We start from the raw sequence: 20,998 nt of genomic DNA on the forward strand, positions 1-20,998 counted from the left end.
ATTTTCCATTGAGCTTCAGACTTACCCTCAGGCATACTCTCAGTAAAAACAGGTAAATAATAATCTTTCACATAAAGAAGATCCTCCATTTTACCTTTCCAAACATGATAATTTGAACCATTTAAACTAACCATCTTACTTGTATTAGCTTCCATCTTTCACACAAGTTAATCAAATAACCTTAAGCTCTGATACCAATTTGATGGGAAAATAATCACAACGGGCAAACTACAAAGCGGAAACAAACCCGTTTGACAAGCATTTCCCGACCCGTATGAACCCGTGAGTAAACTAACAAATAAGGTATACCACAATCACCACAAATCAGCCCCAATTCTGTCCCAATTCAGCAAATACGAAATAACTAAGCACACACAATACACACGAGACTTTTTAAGTGGAAAACCTCTCAAAATCGAGAGTAAAAACCATGTGACTCGTAAGCCACTTAAATTCCACTATCATCAACAAGAGAGCAATACAATAATCCTTCTCTAGCTCAACTAGAGGTATACAACATCATCATACTCTTGAACAACAATAATCAACAAGTATATGAAGAAATTAAAGACAAAAGATGAACAACACTACCAATAAACTGCCTTCTGTTCCAGCAACAAAATCACGAGCTACAGGCCTTTTTAGACGAATTCAACGGTTGAAAATGTTGGCACTGATGTCAGGAAGACACAGCCCAAATATCGTGAAGATTCAGCGGTCGGATCTCCGGGGATCATCTCTTTTCTGGCCTGCTGTCACTGTAGACGGGAAATGTGTTTTTCACTCTTTTTCTTGATCTCTATCTGATCTCTCTCGTATCAATTGAATGCAGCTGCACTTGATTTGAATTAAGATGTCTCTGATGGTTGACCAAGTCAAACAACCATTGGGCCTAATTTTGTTGAGCTTGGGCTTGGATAACTTCCACATAAATGGAAACAATTAAAACCCAACACAAACTAGAAACCAAACAACACAAATATGAATCAAGAAACACCCAATTTCGCCACCGCGTTAGAAACCTTCTTGCTCTTTATTGCAGATTTGAGTAATTTGCCTTTCACATGCTCAAAGGCAAACCATTTTTAGCAAGGATATTGGTCGGTACATTCATTTTTAATGCAGCAATACATACCAATCTGCAACCATATAATTTTCAAAACCGAATCAAAGATCAGATAACAAAAATATATTATTTTTGTTTTGCACATACATTACAGAGATTAAAAAAAAAAAAAAAAAAAAAAAAAAAAAAAAAAAACAAAAAAAAAACATGTGTCAATGTAGTTTTCAAACATTTTCGATCTTCATTATCGAATGAACATGCTACTACATAGCATAAAAAACACATGCTACTACATTTCGATCTTCACCATCAAAAAAGCATGCTACTACATACCACTAAGATACATATACATGCTACTACATACCATCAAAAAACATGTGTCAATTTAACTTTCAGACATTTTCGATCTTCACCATCTACGATCGCTGTTGTCCCCGGAACACGTCTTGGATTGTGAGTCGCCCCAACGATTTAACTCTTTCTTCTGCCCTGAACCCAAATCTGTTTTGACCGTCCAAAATTGATTCTTGTTTGTCCTTGCAGGATCATTAATCATCCCAGATCTTTGTTGGTGACCTCGTCCTCGAGTGTTCCACCTAGACTGACCTCCTTCAGTTTGCTCTTTTATTGTCCTCGTAGCATCATTAACTCTACCTCGTCCTCTACCTGACCAACCACTTCCAGCACCTTGGATAACGACATCAGGATACATATTCCTAGTCCCAACACCCGGTCTGTTACTCGTAGCACCTTCGGTTCTGTTATGTGACCTGCAAAAACAAAGTTTAGGGAACTTGTTAGGGCCAAGAGCTAGTCACCGAAGTGCAAAGATCGAATCAAATGTTAAATCAACAAACCATTGGTTTCTGCCTTGGTAACCATGAATGTCGTGCCATAGCTGCCTCTCTTCGATGTCCGATTCATTTACCACCTATCAATTAGATAATAAAACAACACTAGAAAACTACAACTGTAACAGATAAAAAAAAAAAAAAAAAAACTAGACTTTTAATTACCACATGACATAATCGTAACTAAAAGCATGTTTATGATTCAAAAATCTTTGGTAGCTAAATTTTTATATGAATTGAAGAATAGAAGAAAAGAAGAAAAAAAAAAAAAAAAAAAAAGATAACTAAATTAGCCAAGACAGCATACTGTTTCGGGGATGCTGGTCCCCTCAAGCACGCGAGGGATATGGAGACGAAAGCTTGGTGGATCATAATGTACACATCTGCATTTGCATAATTATAATTTTAATAAATGTAGTAAAAACAGTAAATAAAACATGCATAATCTCGATGATGAATCTAGTATAGAGCTACGAAGCAAGTTCTTACAGAACACTAGAATCTTTAACGGACTCTAGCTTAGGGCAAACAAACCCATTTATCTCCCCACTGAAATCAATAAAACAGACAAACAATTAAATATGAACGGAAAATTAATCACCACGAGGCAGGAGGACTAAACTTGAATAACGATCATTACAACCTTATATCAATTTTGACCGAGCTACTTTGCTTGTCAGATCCCACATTGTTGATTTTCGAAACTATTTGAGAAGCTAAACTTTCAGAAGAATGCAGAAATAACTGATCAGAATCTTGCACGTTTCTTTTAACTTCCTCCTCCTATTAAGTATATAAACAACGAAATGTCATTACAAGGTCTGCTTGGTCAAATAGAAAAGCAATGAAGTTTGTGCAGACTTACACCGAGGTCTTTCTCGATCTTCTTTGTCGCAGTAAGAAGAAGCTCCTCATCAATAAAAGGAAGCTTACTGATACCCTTCAAAGTTGATAAAAAGATTAATGAGTATTGACATAAATTTTAAAACTTTATTCCTAGAAGGAAACACATTGCTGCTACAACTTCAAAAATGATTGTTTAACGAACCCCTAACCTGCCAAAGAAATCTTTTTCCATCTGTGTCGATGTCAAAATCTGAATACAAATGGCGCCAAATAAAGCCGAGCTAGTTGCTTTAGAGAATACTAAAATATTGAATGAAATCCATAGAGCTTACCGGAAGGGAAGAAATCGTGAATACTCGACTCTTCATCAGTCATCAGTAACTGATATAAAACCGGCAGTGCATGGGCACTACATGACAAACAGATATTCGATCACATTTTAAACAAAAACATGACAACCTAATGAGACAAAGTTCGTTAAAAATAAATCAGATAACTTACCTCTTAGGTGGAAGAACCGCCATAAGTTGATCGAATGGTTTGAATGGCAATCCTTTTTGAAATACTAACTTTGTGCTAGAGAGGCCTTTCATATCCGACGCAAAGGGCCCGTAATGGTAGGGGTAAAACCTGTTGATAGAACATTGTGGGTCCCATATTCATTGAGTAGTCAAATACATGAACAAATAAAGGTTAATATGGTATAGTACAAGATTTGCCTCACCATGTCCAGGATGGCACATGAGAGAAATAGTAGAGAAGAACCCAACAGAGCCCTTCAGTGTACTTTTCAACCTAGATGGAAAACAAAAACAAAACGGTTTACCACAAAAGCACTCGGGTTTTGTTGTTAAAATGTTCTAGATTTAAACAAATGCATTATATGATGATGGAACAGATTATTCACATTGGACAAATCAGATATTTAAGAAAGAAGTCGAGACAAATTATGAAGATACTTACAACTTTCTTTCTCATTTTCTCCATATCCTCATCTGTGTCGGCAGAAAACTTGTGTTTATAATACCTTCTTTTCCAACCAGATGAACCAAATTTCACCTAAAAAGTGGAATATTAAATGGGATTTGATCATGGTATTACAATCTCCAAATTTGAAATATACGAGAGAACTACGCATATATTGGTACCGTGTCTGTAACAAGTCCATTCCTCCAAACATCAGACGCCTCACGTGTGTAGGATTTCAGTTTCTCCTTTAACATTTTAGTATTTTCAAGAACCTAAGCAGATGTTAAAGCATATATATAATTTAATAGAGTTATTCATACGAATGTAAGATTTATAAAAAACAAATTGCCAAGACAGCAGGTAGTGCCTTTAATAAGGATTACCTGGTCATGATCGGGAAATCTAGTACTGCTGCCTCGTAAATCAACAATAGAAGATGTAGTAGCCGAGCCCTTCTCATTACATGTATATGTCACAGGAAACAAGTCTTCTCCTTCATTACCTCCCTGAACATAAGTTTAACCGACATGATGGAAAAAATGAGTATACGATCTCAAATGTTTTAAGTCCCAATTTAAATGTCTATAATGTTAATTGTATAACAAACGAGGTAAGGTGCCCTCGCTTCGCGGCGTGAGAAAGTTTGATAAATTCGATTGACGAAAAGTAGAAAAGAAATAGAAGCAAAGGAAACAAATTGAAGTGGTAAAAAAACCCAAGGCTTTCCCTAAAAAAAAATTCACAAAAAGACAAAATAGTTGACATCATGCTGATGTCAGTATGACGACTGCAAAGTGGTATTGTTCACTTTCTTTGTTCTTTAGTAAAAAGGATAGAAGCAAAGGAAACAAATCTAAGTGGGTAAAAAACCAAGGGGGCGTTTGGTTCGTGGGATTTCGTAGGATTTGGAGGGATTTGTATTTCAAATCCCATGAAATTCCATGTTTGGTTGGAGGATTTGGTTCGTGGGATTTGCATTTCAAATCCCTTGAAATCCCATAGATGATGAAGGATTTGAAAATCCTTTGTATATATGAGGGATTTGAAATCCCATGTTCTATGATTTTACGTTTACGATTTACGTTTTGGGTTTCGGGTTCCTGTTTCGGGTTCGCGTTTCGGGTTCCATTTCGGGTTCGCTTTTCGGGTTTGATTTTCGGGTTCTCGTTTCGGGTTCGCGTTTCGGGTTCGAGTTTCGGGTTCGCGTTTCGGGCTCGCGTTTCGGGTTCGCGTTTCGGGTTCGAGTTTCGGATACGCGATTCGGGCTCGCGTTTCGGGCTCGCGTTTCGGGTTCGCGTTTCGGGTTCGAGTTTCGGGCTCGAGTTTCGGGCTCGAGTTTCTGGTTCGCGTTTCAGGTTCGCATTTCGGGGTCATGTTTCGGGATCGCGTTACGGGTTCGCGTTTCGGGTACGCGTTTTGGGTACGCGTTTCGGGTTCGCGTTTCGGGTTCGCGTTTCGGGTTCGCGTTTCGTTGTCCATTTCGGGTTCGCGTATCGAATTCGGGTTCGCATTTCGGTTTCGGGTTCGCGTATCACGGTCGCATTCTCGTTTTGGATTCATGTTTCGATTTCGAGTTTTGGTTTTTCAACCGCGTTCACGTTCGGGTTCGCATTACAAATTTTGAGATTTGAAAACCTCGAACCGAACAGAAGATAGGATTTCAAATCCCAGGATTTCAAATCCTGTGGGATTTCAAATCCCATGGGATTTCAAATCCTGGAAATTGAAATCCTTGAACCAAACGCCCCCCAAAAGTTTCCCCATATAAAAACACACAAAAAGACAAAGTAGATGACATCGGCAAATGGGGTTAATGTTCACTTTGTTCTTTAGTATATTGGTTAGTGTCGATGATACAACATCGATGAACTTTTGGTGTGAGTTGCGCTGAGTTACCAAACTTACCGAATGATGGAGGTTCGAAAGTATATGTCTCAACCTTTTGTCATGGACCGAAGATCTCTTCTTGAAGATTTTATCTTCAAACGCTCCAATAGCAAGGATGAACTTTTCGACTCTCTTCAACTTGATAAAACTTCCTTTCTTATCATTCGCCTGTTTCCATATTACCAAACTCAGTGGAGCTATTGATGTGATTACTTGCGAACTTTAATCAATACTCCGTAATAAAGCACAAAATTTAACCACAAAATGTCAAATTTAAGTTCACACTAACCTTTTGCATGTCGACTAGATACCCTCCAAGGTTCTTAAATTCTTCTTTATAGACGTAAAGCAGCAAATCTATAGCACCCTGAATGACAATAACATAACAATCATCATATATCAAAAATCAATGAGCATTACAACATTTGTCATTATTTTCAGAATATAATGAGATATAAAAAGCATTTGAACCTCATGGATTTCCAACGTTGGCATATGGGGTAGGAAATCATTTCCAGCAAAGAAGCATATGAAAATGAAATCGTCAATCAGCCGTTCAAAATCCAATTCAAACTTTTCTGGAGTATTTATTGTTTTTAGATCCAGATTTAGATACTCTCGTAGTATCCAAACATGAAGAAACTGCAATAAGAAAAAAAAACAAATAAACAACCACTGCACTACAATCATGCAAAGTGTGCAATATTTTAGCACCTTACCTGGTACGGTTTCTTCTTCACCAGAGACCTTTTCTTGGTATATGTCGAAATTCCTAGGTTGCTAATTTGTTCACCCGTTTTTTTCAAACTTTGGTCCAGATCAAACTAAGCAGAAGCAGAAGCAAAAGCAAAAGGCAAATATAGAAGAAAACAGTTGGCAAATAAAACATAGAAAAAGATTTTTTGTTTAAAAAAACCTTGTGATTTTTATTACCTTGGTTTCTGATTGCCTGATATCTTCAACCGAAACATTCTGATAAAAAACAAATCCTAGTATTAATTAGTAAGAAATACACCAATTCACTTCAGCATACATGTGTAATGTGTTAATCAAAGCTTTAACCTCTCTCAAAATGGAGAAATGGATCTCATGGGTTGCTAAAGCCAGCATAATGAGGTCTGCATCCTGTAATAAACGATAATATATTGAATGTAAGTTTAAATAAGAAGAAAAATCATAACTGCATACAACTGCCAACTTTCAACAACAACTAACATCTTAAGATCAAAAAACTGAGGTCCCGTTTGGCTCACGGAATCCGATGGGATTACGGCGGAATTGAAACAGAATTTAGACATGCGTCGTGTTTAAATTCAATTCCAATTTTGCCGGAATCCCATCAGATTCCGTGAGCCAAACAGTAAACATGTGAAAAGGTCTAAGCTTTAAGATAAATCCAGGTTAGCAGGTTAATTCAGTTATTTCTCTTATTTTAAATAAGCTTACTAAACTTATTGATCTTTAAAAAAATACTAAAATGTTAAAATGTAATGTTTTTCTAGAATTGTCTAGATTAATTATAGATAGTAGATATTTAAGTATAGATATTTAGTAGTGATAATATGTAGAAATCACTAGATTTTTTGTCTAGATTAATCTAGCTTGATCATTAGCCAACTTAAGATGGCTATAAATAGCCACCATGTATTGCAAGTAGATGTACCAAAAAACAAAAAGCAATAAAATCATTCCCTTAAAAACACTAAGTCTTCATATCCTACAAAACATCCCCTCACTTGCAACAACAATTCAACTAATCAATAAACAATCCTAACTAAAACTAATCAATCACATTCAACTAAATCAAAACACTACAACTAATTCTAACAAGTGGTATCAAGAGCCATATTGGGCGTTGTTCGAATACACCATGACTACCGTTGGTGCATATAATATTCCCGTCCCCATATTTGATGGCGACAACTATGATTTTTGGAGTATCCGAATGAAGACATATTTCCAAGCACAAAGCTTGTGGGATATTGTCGAAGTCGGGTTTACAACTCCAAAAGACGTCGAAACTCTGTCCGCAGAAGAACAAGAAAAATACAACAAAAATGTTGTAAGAAATGCTGCTGCTCTAGGCTACATTCAACAAGCCTTGACACCGTCTATCTTTCCACGAATCATGGGAGCTACGACAGCCAAAGAGGCGTGGAAGATCCTTCAGGAAGAATTTCAAGGAAATGTCAAGGTGAGATCCGTCAAACTTCTAACTCTCAGAAGAGATTTTGAAAATTTAAATATGAAAGAGACTGAGACCGTAAAAGATTACTATTCTATAATTAAAGAAATAGTAAATCAAATGAGAGCCTATGGAGATAACATAACTGATAAGAGGATCGTAGAAAAGATACTTATCAGTATGACCGAGAAATACGATCATGTAATTACCGCTATTGAAGAGTCAAAAGAAATTGAGACTCTGTCAGTAACAGAATTAATTGGCTCTCTTGAAGCATATGAGGCTAGACTGAGTCGGCGTAGTGAAAACTCACTTGAAAGTGCGTTTCAGTCTAAACTCAAAATAAGGTCTCAGAAATCTAATAATGAGGGGAAAAGAAATCTCGAAGAAAAGTCGAGAGGAGGAGAAAAACCCAGAACCGGGTTTGATCAGAGAAGAAAAAACTATCCTCCATGTGGTATCTGCAAAAAGACAAACCACTTGGAGAAAGATTGTTTCCACAAAGGGAAGCCACAATGCAATAATTGCAAAAGATTTGGGCATATAGAAAAAGATTGCCGATTAAAACAAAATCATCGAGCTAACTTCACGGAAGAAAGTGAAGATATTCCGGAGAACAAAAATCAACTATTCTATGCCTGTCATGTCGCAAATAAACAAAGGGACGATACTTGGTTGATCGACAGTGGGTGCAGCAACCACATGACAGGAGATGAAAAGTTATTTGATAGTATCAACACCTCCGTAAAGTCCCGCGTCAAACTAGGGAATGGAGCGCTTGTTGATACTAAAGGTAAAGGTACTATTACTGTTCAAACTAATAATGTCACTAGATCTATCAATGACGTTCTTCTAGTACCAAGCCTAGCAAGTAACTTGCTAAGTGTTGGACAAATGATGGAGCACGGATACTCTTTACTCTTCGAAGACAAATCATGCGTTATTCGTGACAAGAAAAATAACTATAAATTAATAGCCGAAGTGCCAATGGAGAATCGCAACTTTCCGCTTCGTTGGCAGTATATCCAAGACACGGCCATGAAAGTTCAAGTTGAAGAATCATGGCTATGGCATCGAAGATTTGGCCACTTTAACTTTCACGCACTAAAAATCCTCCAACAGAAGAATATGATGAGAGACTTGCCGAACATAGAAGAGATCATCGACACGTGTGAAAGCTGTATGATGGGCAAGCAACATCGAAAACCTTTTCCTGGTGACAAAGCCTGGAGAGCGAAAGGTATACTAGAGCTGGTGCACACTGACGTTTGTGGACCAATGAGGACCCCGTCTCTTAACCAAAACAGGTACTTTATCCTCTTCATCGATGATTATTCTAGAATGACGTGGGTTTATTTCATGCGTGAAAAATCAGAAGTCTTCACGATATTCAAGAAATTCAAGAATTACGTAGAAAAGACTAGTGGCCATTATATAAAAACACTAAGAAGTGATAGAGGAAAAGAATACACCTCTACACAATTTAATAAATTCTGTGAAGATGAAGGCGTTAAACGCCAACTCACTGTTGGTTACGCCCCTGAGCAAAATGGCGTCTCTGAACGTAAAAATAGAACTGTAATGGAAATGGCCAAAACGATGATACACGAAAAAGGCCTTCCAAACAGTTTCTGGGCTGAAGCTGTATACACGGCTGTATATATATTGAATCGATGTCCAACGAAAGCAGTAGAAAACAAGACTCCAATTGAGGCATGGAGTGGAAGGAAACCGTCGGCAAAACATTTACGAGTATTTGGATCTATCTGCTACATCCATATTCCAAAGGAGAAACGTCACAAGCTCCAAGAAAAATCAGAGAAGGGAATATTCTTGGGCTACAGTACAAAGTCAAAAGGCTACCGAGTCTATAACCTGAAGACCAATAACATCGTGATTAGCAGAGACGTGGAGTTTGACGAAGACGCTTCTTGGAACTGGGAGAAAGACAAAGCTGAAAAACAAACATATCTGCCACGGATATCTATAGAAACTCCAGCTCAACAACCACTACAAATGGAGCATTCCTAGTCATGAAAGTACTGGAGAAACAAGCCCTACTACGCCAACTTCTCCATCAGCAACACTACCATTAGCACAAGACTAATCAAGTCCAGAGTCAACACCTGGAAGAGTTAAAAAGTTAACAGAGGTATACGAGACTTGCAACTTCACAACTATTAAACCCGAAAGCTATGAAGTTGCATCGAAAGATGAAAAGTGGGTGGCTGCTATGAATGAAGAAATAAGAATGATTGAGAAAAACAACACATGGGAGTTAGTTGATCCTCCAGAAAATAAAGAAATCATTAGAGTTAAATGGGTTTACAAAACAAAGCTCAACCCTGACGGTTCTATACAAAAACACAAAGCAAGGCTAGTAGCTAAAGGCTACTCACAACAACAAGGAGTTGACTACAACGAAACTTTTACACCAGTAGCTCGACTAGACACTATAAGAGCACTTGTGGCATTAGCAGCTCAACGAAGGTGGAAGATTCACCAACTAGATGTAAAATCAGCCTTTCTAAATGGATTTCTCGAAGAAGAAATATACGTCGAGCAACCACAAGGGTTCATTCAGAAAGGAAAAGAAGAACAAGACCTGAAGCTAAAGAAAGCTCTATATGGACTTAAACAAGCACCACGTGCTTGGTATAGCCGCATTGACAGCTACTTCACAAGTTCAGGATTCAAGAGGAGTCAAAGTGAGCCCACACTCTATATCAAAACCCAAGGTAACTCTGACACTCTCATTATTTCCTTGTATGTTGATGATCTTATATATACGGGAAACAATGAGAGAATGATACAAGAGTTTAAAAAAGACATGATGAAAACGTTCGAGATGAGTGACCTTGGATTGATGCGCTATTTTCTTGGCATCGAAATCAGTCAAGAAAATGAAGGCATCTTCATATGCCAAAAGAAATACACAGAAAATTTCCTGAAAAAGTTTAAACTATACGGTTGTAAAACCGTCACCACACCTCTAGTTGCCAATGAGAAGATGAGACAAGAAGATGGATCGGAGAAAGCGGATGCTTCAAGATTCAGAAGTCTCATAGGAAGTCTGCTATATCTAACAACAACAAGACCAGACATCATGTACGCAACAAGTCTACTATCCAGGTACATGCAAAACCCTACTCAAATACATTATGGAGCTTCTAAAAGAATATTAAGATACTTGCAAGGTACCATGGACTATGGAATATGGTACAAGCCGACTACAGACTCGAAGCTTCATGGATACACAGATAGTGATTGGGCCGGATCGGTGGATGACATGAGAAGTACTTCCGGATACGCATTCACACTTGGATCTGGTGTATTCTCATGGACATCAAAGAAACAAGAAACGGTGGCACAATCGTCAGCCGAAGCTGAGTACGTCGCAGCCGCAAACTCAGCTAATCAAGCTATATGGCTAAGAAGAATACTAGAAGACATGGGCGAGAAACAAGATGAAGCTACAAAAATATTCTGCGACAACAAGTCCGCGATCGCGATGGCAAAGAATCCAGTGTTCCATGGTAGAACAAAACACATTGACATCAAGTATCACTTTCTGCGAGAAAGCTCAGCCAAGAAAGATATTGAATTAAAATACTGCAAGACTGAAGAGCAGATTGCTGACATATTCACCAAAGCACTCCCAAGACCAAAGTTCGAGTTCTTACGCAACATGCTCGGAGTAACATCGAAAAACATTAAGAAGGAGTGTTAAAATGTAATGTTTTTCTAGAATTGTCTAGATTAATTATAGATAGTAGATATTTAAGTATAGATATTTAGTAGTGATAATATGTAGAAATCACTAGATTAGCTAGAAGATTCTAGCTTGATCATTAGCCAACTTAAGATGGCTATAAATAGCCACCATGTATTGCAAAGTAGATGTACCAAAACAAAAAGCAATAAAATCATTCCCTTAAAAACACTAAGTCTTCATATCCTACAAAACATCCCCTCACTTACAACAACAATTCAACTAATCAATAAACAATCCTAACTAAAACTAATCAATCACATTCAACTAAATCAAAACACTACAACTAATTCTAACATAAAATAATCCCAGTTATGGCCTCATAATCTAAAAAGAAATATACCAGACCATACAAAACATGGTTCGTGTTCGGGTTGTAACCCACGCAAGTCCGTTGAAGCCTTATGAACGACATAATTTTATGTTCTCCCTCACCGGGAGAATTTGCATCTGAAAGGATCACCTATATATAAATATACACAATTAATAATTAATACTTTAATTAATACTCCGTAATAATAATAATCAATGAATCAAGCTGCATTACAATCTCATCATCAATTATTAAATCAAACAAATTCTGAAAACTAGTCAGTATAGACATACACAACACACCTTCAGTTGTTTCCATGGTGGATTGTTTGCTATTCGCAACCGAATATAAGATTGAAGCTGCTTTGATAACTCATACATAAACTCTGTTCCAGGAGTAATCACATTCGAATCAGAAACTTGTGATTCGTATTCTGGAAGTACCTCTTTACCTTCATTTTCAAATTGTCTTCTTAATTTCTCCTCTTCCTTTTTCTAAACAAAGTAAGTACACAGTAGTAATTTAAAATTTTTATACAAATTTTCATTTGTACCTATACATAATGAAAGATATTATTATACGCAAGTAATTTAACTTCTATAAATAAAACTTTAAAAGAAAACCATACGAGGGTCTCTTGATCTTTAGCATTTCTAAATCTTCTACTTCGTTGTTGATTCATTTTTGCTCTTGGAGCAACACCATCTACAATAATAACACCATATATAGATAGATTACTTCTGACTAATTAACTACTTAATTGTATTTACAAAAAAATTACTAAATAAATTCCATAAATTTTGCATACAAATAAAGGTATCAACATTTACGATAAAGTCGGTCAAATTTAGCAAAAAATGGTCAAAATTTCACTATATAACCGGATATCGCAATATTTTTAAATAAATAAAAGCAACATTTTTGCGAGATTTAGATTCAAATAAAAAACCAGATTTCACCGTTCACGTCAAACCTTCAAAACAAAAAATAGTACGTACTTCTCAAATATTGCGAAATATGCAGTTACAGAGTTACTTTGTAAAAAAAACACAAACTAATTAAATATAACTATAATTGTTAATACATGTAATTTTCAAAAAACAAAAATATCTATATAAAAAAAAAAAAAAAAAAAAAAAAAAAAAAACTTGCCGATGGCCATGTAAATGAGCTTTCTGGGTCTCACGATATTTACGATCCTATCTATGTAATCAAATATATTGTTGAAAACTTCACCGTATGTTTCTACCTGTAAAAAACACGCAAATTAAATTAAGTAAAATACAAGAAAATAATAAATAAATAAATGCAATGAAGTACGGTAAAGAAGACGGCCGGGAAACTTGCATGTTCAAGAACGTTGTCGTTTTCAGGGTGAAAACATGGATGGATGATTCCGTTCATGTCCAGGTATAAGTTATCGAACTCAATACCGTTTGGGTTACTCAAAAGTCCGTTATCTTGGTCGTTAGTTTTCTCGATTGCGTTTACTATTATTTTTGGATACTTGTTAACAAGCCATCCGTAAAATGAAGGAACACCCATATTATAATTTAATTATTTATAATTATAATTATAATAAATAATAATAATAATGTAGTTTTGGTTCTTCAACGATGTTTTTAGATACTCCGTAGAAGAAGAGGTTAAGAGTTTTGAAGAAGATTAAAAAGCAGTTTTTGAAGTGTGTTTGGGTTCCCGAAAACAATTATGACTGCTGAAAGAAAAAGTATGATTACCACTGCAGTTGTGTGCTACTAGTACATACCAATACCAATTCCCATCAAATCAATCTTGTAGTGATATTTCTATAGAAGGGTATTCCAGTAAATTGGATAAATCCATCACATTCATGGACGCTTTATATATTGTACTGTACAAACATTTAATGCACAAATATGTTATATGGTACTCCGTATATCTTTTTTTGGCTAAAAACAAAAGCATATACTATAAAACAACTCTTTTTCTCAAAAAGAGAAAAATAAAAATATTGATATTGCTCGAATTAAACATATTTATCCTCATAATATCCTTGTCTATTCATTTAATTTTGAAGAGATTTGAGATCGAAGTAATGGTTTGTTGATTAGAAGATGGTTCCAAGCAAAAATAGTCCAAAACTAGTTTAAAGACCAGTGAATTCACGGGTTTTGTTAAAAAACATTAAGAAAAAATCCTTATAAAATACAAATATTATCATTAGGACATTATAAATAACAATATAACATATTTTCTGAAGTGATGTTCATGTGTTGTTTAAGAACCCTATTCTTGTAGGGCATATAGTACTTTGTAGTGACGATGCCAAAGAACAAAAAGATCCTACAAAAAAATCACCAAATGAATTGAATCATCACAATCAAAGGAAAATTATATCGGAGTAACATAAAGAACTTATAACTTTAATTACAACAATTGCTATACTTTAATTTAAGTGACACATAGTTACATAGATATCACACTAACTTTTACCAAGATCAATAGTATTAACCAAAAGAAGTTCCACTATCAACATGTTACATGTTGTATAGGATACTTGTTTGTCATTTTTCAAAAAAAAAAAAAAAAAAAAAAAAAAAAAAAACCTTAAATTTGATAATAAAATAAGAAAATAGTAACATTGCTACGGGTCCAAATTACTACATTACATTACATTTAACAACTATATGCAAAAATAAGAATTTTTAAATTTTAAGTATAACATGGAAAACAAAATTTGAGTATGCTAACAGATATGATAATTAGGATCCATATATAAATTATGGGAAAATTATTTGAAAATGCATTGAACTTTCCCGTATTCCTATTGTATGCATTTAACTTTCAAATCTTCTATTGTATGCATTCAACTTTCTAATTTGTTCTATTGTATATATTAAGTAACTTGTATAGCAGGTATCCGGTTAATATGTATAAATAAGTACAAAAGTAGTCCTTGTGGTTTGTATTATTTTTTTATTCCGTCCTTAAACTTCAACTTCATAACAAATTCACCCCCCTTCCTAAATTCAATCATCTTCTTCATCTTCCTTCAAATATAAAAATCTAATGTCCATATACAATCCAAAACTTAATTTTATGTGTAAATCACTAAATCAAATTTCAGTTCAAAAGAAGAGACGACAATTGCAATTTCTCCAAACATCATCATCTTCATCATCATTATCATCATTATATTATATACATTAGAATTTCATTCCCAAATTAAAAATCATTTTGATTGCCAAATTAAACCCATAACAATAACAATGGAACATTTAGACTGAAAGACCACAATTAACATTTTCTCCAAGAGTTTGGATTAGGTAAATCATATTTAAGCCCGAAATCAGAGCTGTGAAGCACTCTGTACATTTGTATATTATGAAATCTTGTATGCTTTTCACTTTTTTTTTGTTCTTTATTATACAAGTACTTTTACTACGTGGTTTCAAAAGTCGCTATATATGGGTGTGCCCTCCTTTAAAGTGTGAAGATGATTATATTTTGACTCTTGTGTTGCCATCTCGAGAATTCAGAAGACACCAAGGTCTGATTATGGTGAGATTTTTTAAAGGGGGTGTTTGGCTATGACTTACGTAACTAATTGTCTTACTATGCTGACAATAAATACACTAATCGATTTCTAGTATTTGGTTGAAGTGAGTATAGTTTTTAATTTATAATCCAAGGATTAAAATTAAATACTGTATTAAATATTAAATAATCAGTCTAAACATCATCATCATCAACTGTAACACCACAATTAACTCCATTTTCAACTCTGTGTAAATATTTTCTAAACCCTCACCCTCCAACAAATTTCATCTTCGTCTAGATCTCCATGGTTGCTCCTTCCATCCCAAACTCCGTTCCACTAATCGTCGTTGTCTCCGTCGTCACCAGTATCGCCGGAACCGGAAACGTTTGTTCGGCCAGTTTTAGATCTGTGATGATGGTGATGGTGATTGTGATTGTGAGGTTCATACATGATTTTTAATTAGTTTTGAAGTAAGAATTTTAAGTGATTATAAAATGAGAAAATAGATGGAGAAAGTGTGTAGATTGTTGAACTGTGTTTTTGTCTTCACTTTTTTCATCCCTATATTCACATCTTTATTGTTTTTAATAATTTCATTGGTTTTATAAAAAATTAACCGTATTCTGACAAAGATTGGAATGGAGGAAAGAGGCGTGAGTGATGGGTGGTAATATATGAAACATAAGGGATCAGGGGCGTCAAAAATAACTATAAATGACTAATATGCAATATTTTACAAACACCAGGAATTAATAATGTAATTTTGTCTTAAAATGAAATTGAAATGACTTGTAGTTTACCTATTATAACAGGTTAAGTACACACAATAAAACAAATTAGAAAGTTGAATACATACAATAGGAGATCTTAAAGTTTGATGCATACAATAGAATTATGATGAAAGTTCGATGCATTTTCAAACAATTTTCCCATAAATTATTTGTTACAGTTTCTTTGAAGTCAATCTACAACCCATAACTAGGGGTGTTCATCGGTTCGGTTTTCGATTTTTCGGTTTATTCGGTTCGGTTTTTTCGGTTTTGAAATTCTAAAAATTAAAACCAAAAACTAAACCGAAACCAAATTCAAATACCAAAATCAAAACCAAAACCGAACCGAAAACCAAATTTGAATTCGGTTCGATATCGGTTAAAACCAAATTAACTTCCACATTGATTTTTTTTTTTTTTTACCCAGCTCTTAGCCTGAGCTTGCTGGCTAGCTCTATTGGGTTGGTGTTGGGTTAGCCCTTCGCCCGTAGTTTCCTTCCTCTCCTTCTCTTTCTGGGCTCGCTTCTCTCATCTCTAGTTTTTCGTCTACTTCTTTCATCTTCGCAATCATATACATATTCTTTCTAATAAGAGAAAGCATAGATCTTTAATAAGTTGACTACGATTAGTCACTTCGGAAGCCTCATGATTAGACCATGTCCCTGAGATTTGATAAAAGAAAGGTGCATTTGCGGTTAATTCGTTGTCATTGGATAAGTTAAGGATTTATTGCAGCTTGATTATCCCACTGATTCTTCTGGTTTTCATGATTCTATTTGTTTCCAAGTAATGCATATCCCTATGGTCTCCCCTAATATTCCTAAAGGAAAATGGATCAAATGGGCTCCTCCTCCTTTTGGTATTTTGAAGTTGAACACAGATGGTTCTTCAAGGAATGGCATGGCAGCAGGTGGTGGCATTATTGGGGACTATAAGGGCTCCGCTTTGGTTGCTTTTTCTACCTTTTATGGCCCAGGTACCAACACATTTGCAGAAGCCAGAGCTCCCCTTTTTGGTCTGATGCTTTGTTACAGATTAGGCTACTCCAAAGCAGCAGTGGAGAGTGAAAAAAAAGAATTTTGGATAGCATCTGTGGAGGTGCAGTCCCTTAGACAGTCCTTCTATGATCAAATCTTTCAAAACTTTCTTACTTCCTTCCATGTCCATCTCTCATATCTACAGGGAACCGGCTCAACATTCTTGGAAAACAATCGAATCGAGGGTCTGGAGGAGAATTGGCCATTCAATCTTGTGAACTAATCGAGACCGAAATTGGAGAAAGAGATACGAACGGAAAGGAATAACCAATCGATGAAAGAACATGAAACCATTCTGTTTCAATAGAGGTACGAGAAAGGTTGGGGGCAATGAAGTAGGTGAAGTGGTTGGATTTTGCGAGCTGTTCCCACCACTGCTGGATGTGATTCCAAGAGCCGAACGAGAATGAATACCACACAGAAAAGTCAAGACCAGGCAGAGTCGAACGTCTCTCTACAATGTACCGTAGGTAGACTGATTATTGTAGGTGCGATCAAGGCCTAGTGAATTGATCTACCTTTCGAATTTTGATCTTGACATGTCGGTGGTTTTTAACCGTAGCCTTCTTGCCCTAACCTAAGTCCAGGAACGCTTTTGCCTGGAATGACTGAGGTCAAATGACACATTAGGCGGTATGTGACGACCCGGAAAATTTTCGATCAAATTTAAACATAATCTTTAAATGATTTTGACACGATAAGCAAAGTCTGTAATGTTTAGTCTCAAAATTTTGAACTGTTTATATGAATTCATTTAACCTTTGACTGTGTCCAACGATTCACGAACAATTATTTGTAAATAAATATGTATATATAATATATAAATATAAATAAAAGAATATATAATATCATGATTTAATAAAGAATACTTTAATTAATTAGAATGTAATAATTAGGATAATCAAGTTACTTTCATTATTATTATTAATATTAATATTAATATATGTATTAGTTATATTGTTAGTTTCAATATATAATATATAGATATATGAAAATTAATACATTAATTCGTTATATCACTAATATTATTATTATTATCATAATTCGTAGTAAAGTTATAATTTTAGTTATATGATCAATATTAGTAATATTATTAAATATTATTAATACCATTTTCATTAAGAATTATCATTATTATTATAAATTATCATTTTTATTACTTAATAATATGAATTATTATTCTTATGATTAATAATTAATAATATTATTTATATCATTCTAATTATCTTATCCATAAAAATACTATTATCATTTTTGTTAAGAATTGTATTGATTATTAATATTAATAATATATATTCATTATTATTATTAGCATTATTATTATTATTAATATAATTATATATATAATAATTAATAATATATATATATTACAAAATTAGAAAAGGGAGTGTGGATTCAGTTGAATGTAACTATCCTTCTGTTTATTTGTTTTGTCATCTGCCTCTAAATTATTAACAGTCCAAATCTTTTCCAGTACAACACAATCGAATTTGTTAACAATCCCTATCCTCTTTATTCGTTTCCTGTTCACAATCTGCTCACAATTTATTTCCCTGTCGACCAATCTTAACTACAAAACAACTTCACTCGATTCTTGATGGATACATAAATCTTTCCTTGGCACATTATCTGTATCTTCAGTGCAAATTGAGAAATAAAAATACCATCTACCACCATTTGATTTACTATCCTACAACAACCACCTTTGTCACCATCAAAACTTATCTGTTTTCCACATGATCTTATATTTAATTATATTATATATTCACATACTGTTTAACACTGTAACATGATTAGTATTATTTTCTGTGTTTTGTTCCTCCAACCACTAGATCTTACATATGATATACACACATACTAATATTAAGAATCCATCACACTTTTCTCTCTTCTATATTCTCAACCGAAATAACCTTCATTATCATTCATCACCTATCATTGCTTATTTACGTTTGAGCAAGACCCAGAACATAATTGTTCCTGTTCTATGTACGAAACCAAATCACCACTTACATACTAGCTACATATATATGTAACCCACACCACTTTTGTTTCTTTATGCGTGCTCGAAAACCATCACCCAAACCACCATCGTTCCATCTATTTTCTGTTATGATCGAACCAAAACTCAATCATAAAACTGCTGTAAGTTCCTGTTTAGTTCATGCTAACTTTAGTCGTGACACACCTGCATGGTATTTTTATTCTGTTTTCTTGTTTTCTATTTATCGAACATCAACTATCTTTTTGTTACTCGATTAACGCAGATGTTCTGCCCTTTTTCTGTCAATGTAAACCCTACACCCATCACCACCATATTACAATAATCACCACCATCATCATCTTTGGTAAACTGCAAAACCAGCTGCTACTACTTCTGCCTTCCTTCTACTTCTATTTCATTCGCTATATATCAAGCCTGTATTTTCTTTTCAATTCTTGTGATAGACAAATTGCTAATCAAATAACCTTTTGATAATTGATAAAGCAATAAAATGAATCACAAGTGCATCCTTTTCCTTTTTGATTAGTTGGCCGACAACCCCCACAAATCATTAGTGGGTATAAAGTAAAACATTTTGGACTTTTGAATTCAATAAAAAAAAAAGTATCCGCTTCTGTTTAAAAGAAAGTGACGAAGGGTATTTTGGAAATCAAATAGTGGTGGTAGCATGATAGTAAAATGATAAAGTTTTGATGTGGGACAATTATGAAATCGACTTATATTTTTTTGGACGAGCAAGACTTTATTTTTTTAAAGCCATGATTTGTGGGATAGTTATTGGGACTTTTGGACTGTCAAGATTAATTTTTGGACGTACACCATATTAATCAAATAATCATACGGCTCAATTGACTAAGGGAGTATAATTTATAAGTCGATCCATTTGTTTAGCAAAATCTAGACATTAAAACAAGTGGGACTTGAATATATTATTGGACTGCTTGTTGAAACCGACTAATTACAAACGGATTACGATGTTGAGTAGACATAGCAAGAACCCACTTGGTTATTCGTTAAAGGTGATACGTATAAGATGAATGATACTTATTAGGATGATAGAGTTGATAAACACAGTTATGCTATGGTTATTATAATTGGCCCGTAAGTTTGGGGTTATTGGGCAAAGATCTTCTTTTGGGCCGAAGGTGAAGATGGCCACAATAACATGAGGACGATGATTATGGTGAACGATTTTGACAATTCGATGGCAATACGATTTCGATACATGAAAAGATAATGATAAAATGATGATGGTATAAATTTTTTTTTTATTATTATTATTATTATTATAATTATAATTATTATTATAATTATTATTATTATTATTATATTATTATTATTATTATTAGTATCCTTATTTTTATAAAAATATTACAACTTTCTATTATAAATATTATTTTACCAAATAAAGTAGTAGTTATATAAAAACATATCTTAATATAATCCTATATATATATAAAGATATTAATCTTAATACATTATATAATATAAATAAACTTAGTCGATTAAATGTGATATGTGTTAATATATATACATGATATAGGTTCGTGAATCCGAGACCAACCCTACTCTTGTTCAATGTCGTCATATGTATTTTTACTACAAAATACATTATGTGAGTTTCATTTGCTCCCTTTTTAATTGTTTTTGCAATATATATTTTTGGACTGAGAATACATGCGCTGCTTTTATAAATGTTTACGAAATAGACACAAGTACTTAAAAATACATTCTACGTTGAGTTGTACCTCTGACATACTTCCCTGTAGCTTGG

The 20,998-nt window shown here is 34.4% G+C and overlaps 1 protein-coding gene across 1 annotated transcript; it reads right to left on the reverse strand.

The window, feature by feature from the left end:
• Window positions 1-1,271: 1,271 nt before the first annotated feature.
• Window positions 1,272-13,434, reverse strand: LOC139842510 (5'-3' exoribonuclease 3-like). The gene is made up of 24 exons (XM_071832641.1): window positions 13,222-13,434; window positions 13,042-13,138; window positions 12,518-12,594; window positions 12,192-12,383; window positions 11,920-12,039; window positions 6,682-6,744; window positions 6,535-6,591; window positions 6,339-6,443; window positions 6,091-6,261; window positions 5,909-5,986; window positions 5,638-5,787; window positions 4,116-4,238; window positions 3,912-4,004; window positions 3,727-3,822; window positions 3,488-3,558; window positions 3,265-3,393; window positions 3,096-3,172; window positions 2,973-3,013; window positions 2,783-2,857; window positions 2,561-2,700; window positions 2,407-2,466; window positions 2,225-2,300; window positions 1,924-1,997; window positions 1,272-1,836 (listed from the first exon to the last, which is right to left on the reverse strand). The coding sequence occupies exons 1-24, from the start codon at window positions 13,432-13,434 to the stop codon at window positions 1,476-1,478; spliced, it is 2,739 nt and encodes a 912-aa protein (XP_071688742.1). The 3' UTR covers window positions 1,272-1,475.
• Window positions 13,435-20,998: the final 7,564 nt, after the last annotated feature.

Source organism: Rutidosis leptorrhynchoides, chromosome 4 (genome assembly GCF_046630445.1).
Source record: "Rutidosis leptorrhynchoides isolate AG116_Rl617_1_P2 chromosome 4, CSIRO_AGI_Rlap_v1, whole genome shotgun sequence".
Classification (NCBI taxonomy): domain Eukaryota; kingdom Viridiplantae; phylum Streptophyta; class Magnoliopsida; order Asterales; family Asteraceae; genus Rutidosis; species Rutidosis leptorrhynchoides.

Excerpts from the sequence above, each read along its gene's own strand:
- LOC139842510 (XM_071832641.1), bottom strand. The coding sequence starts at position 13,434 with ATGGGTGTTCCTTCATTTTACGGATGGCTTGTTAACAAGTATCCAAAA. Across the intron at positions 3,173-3,264 it reads GCGGTTCTTCCACCTAAGAG|TGCCCATGCACTGCCGGTTT; the intron begins GTAAGTTATCTG and ends TTTGTCATGTAG. Across the intron at positions 2,467-2,560 it reads TCGGTCAAAATTGATATAAG|TGGGGAGATAAATGGGTTTG; the intron begins GTTGTAATGATC and ends TATTGATTTCAG.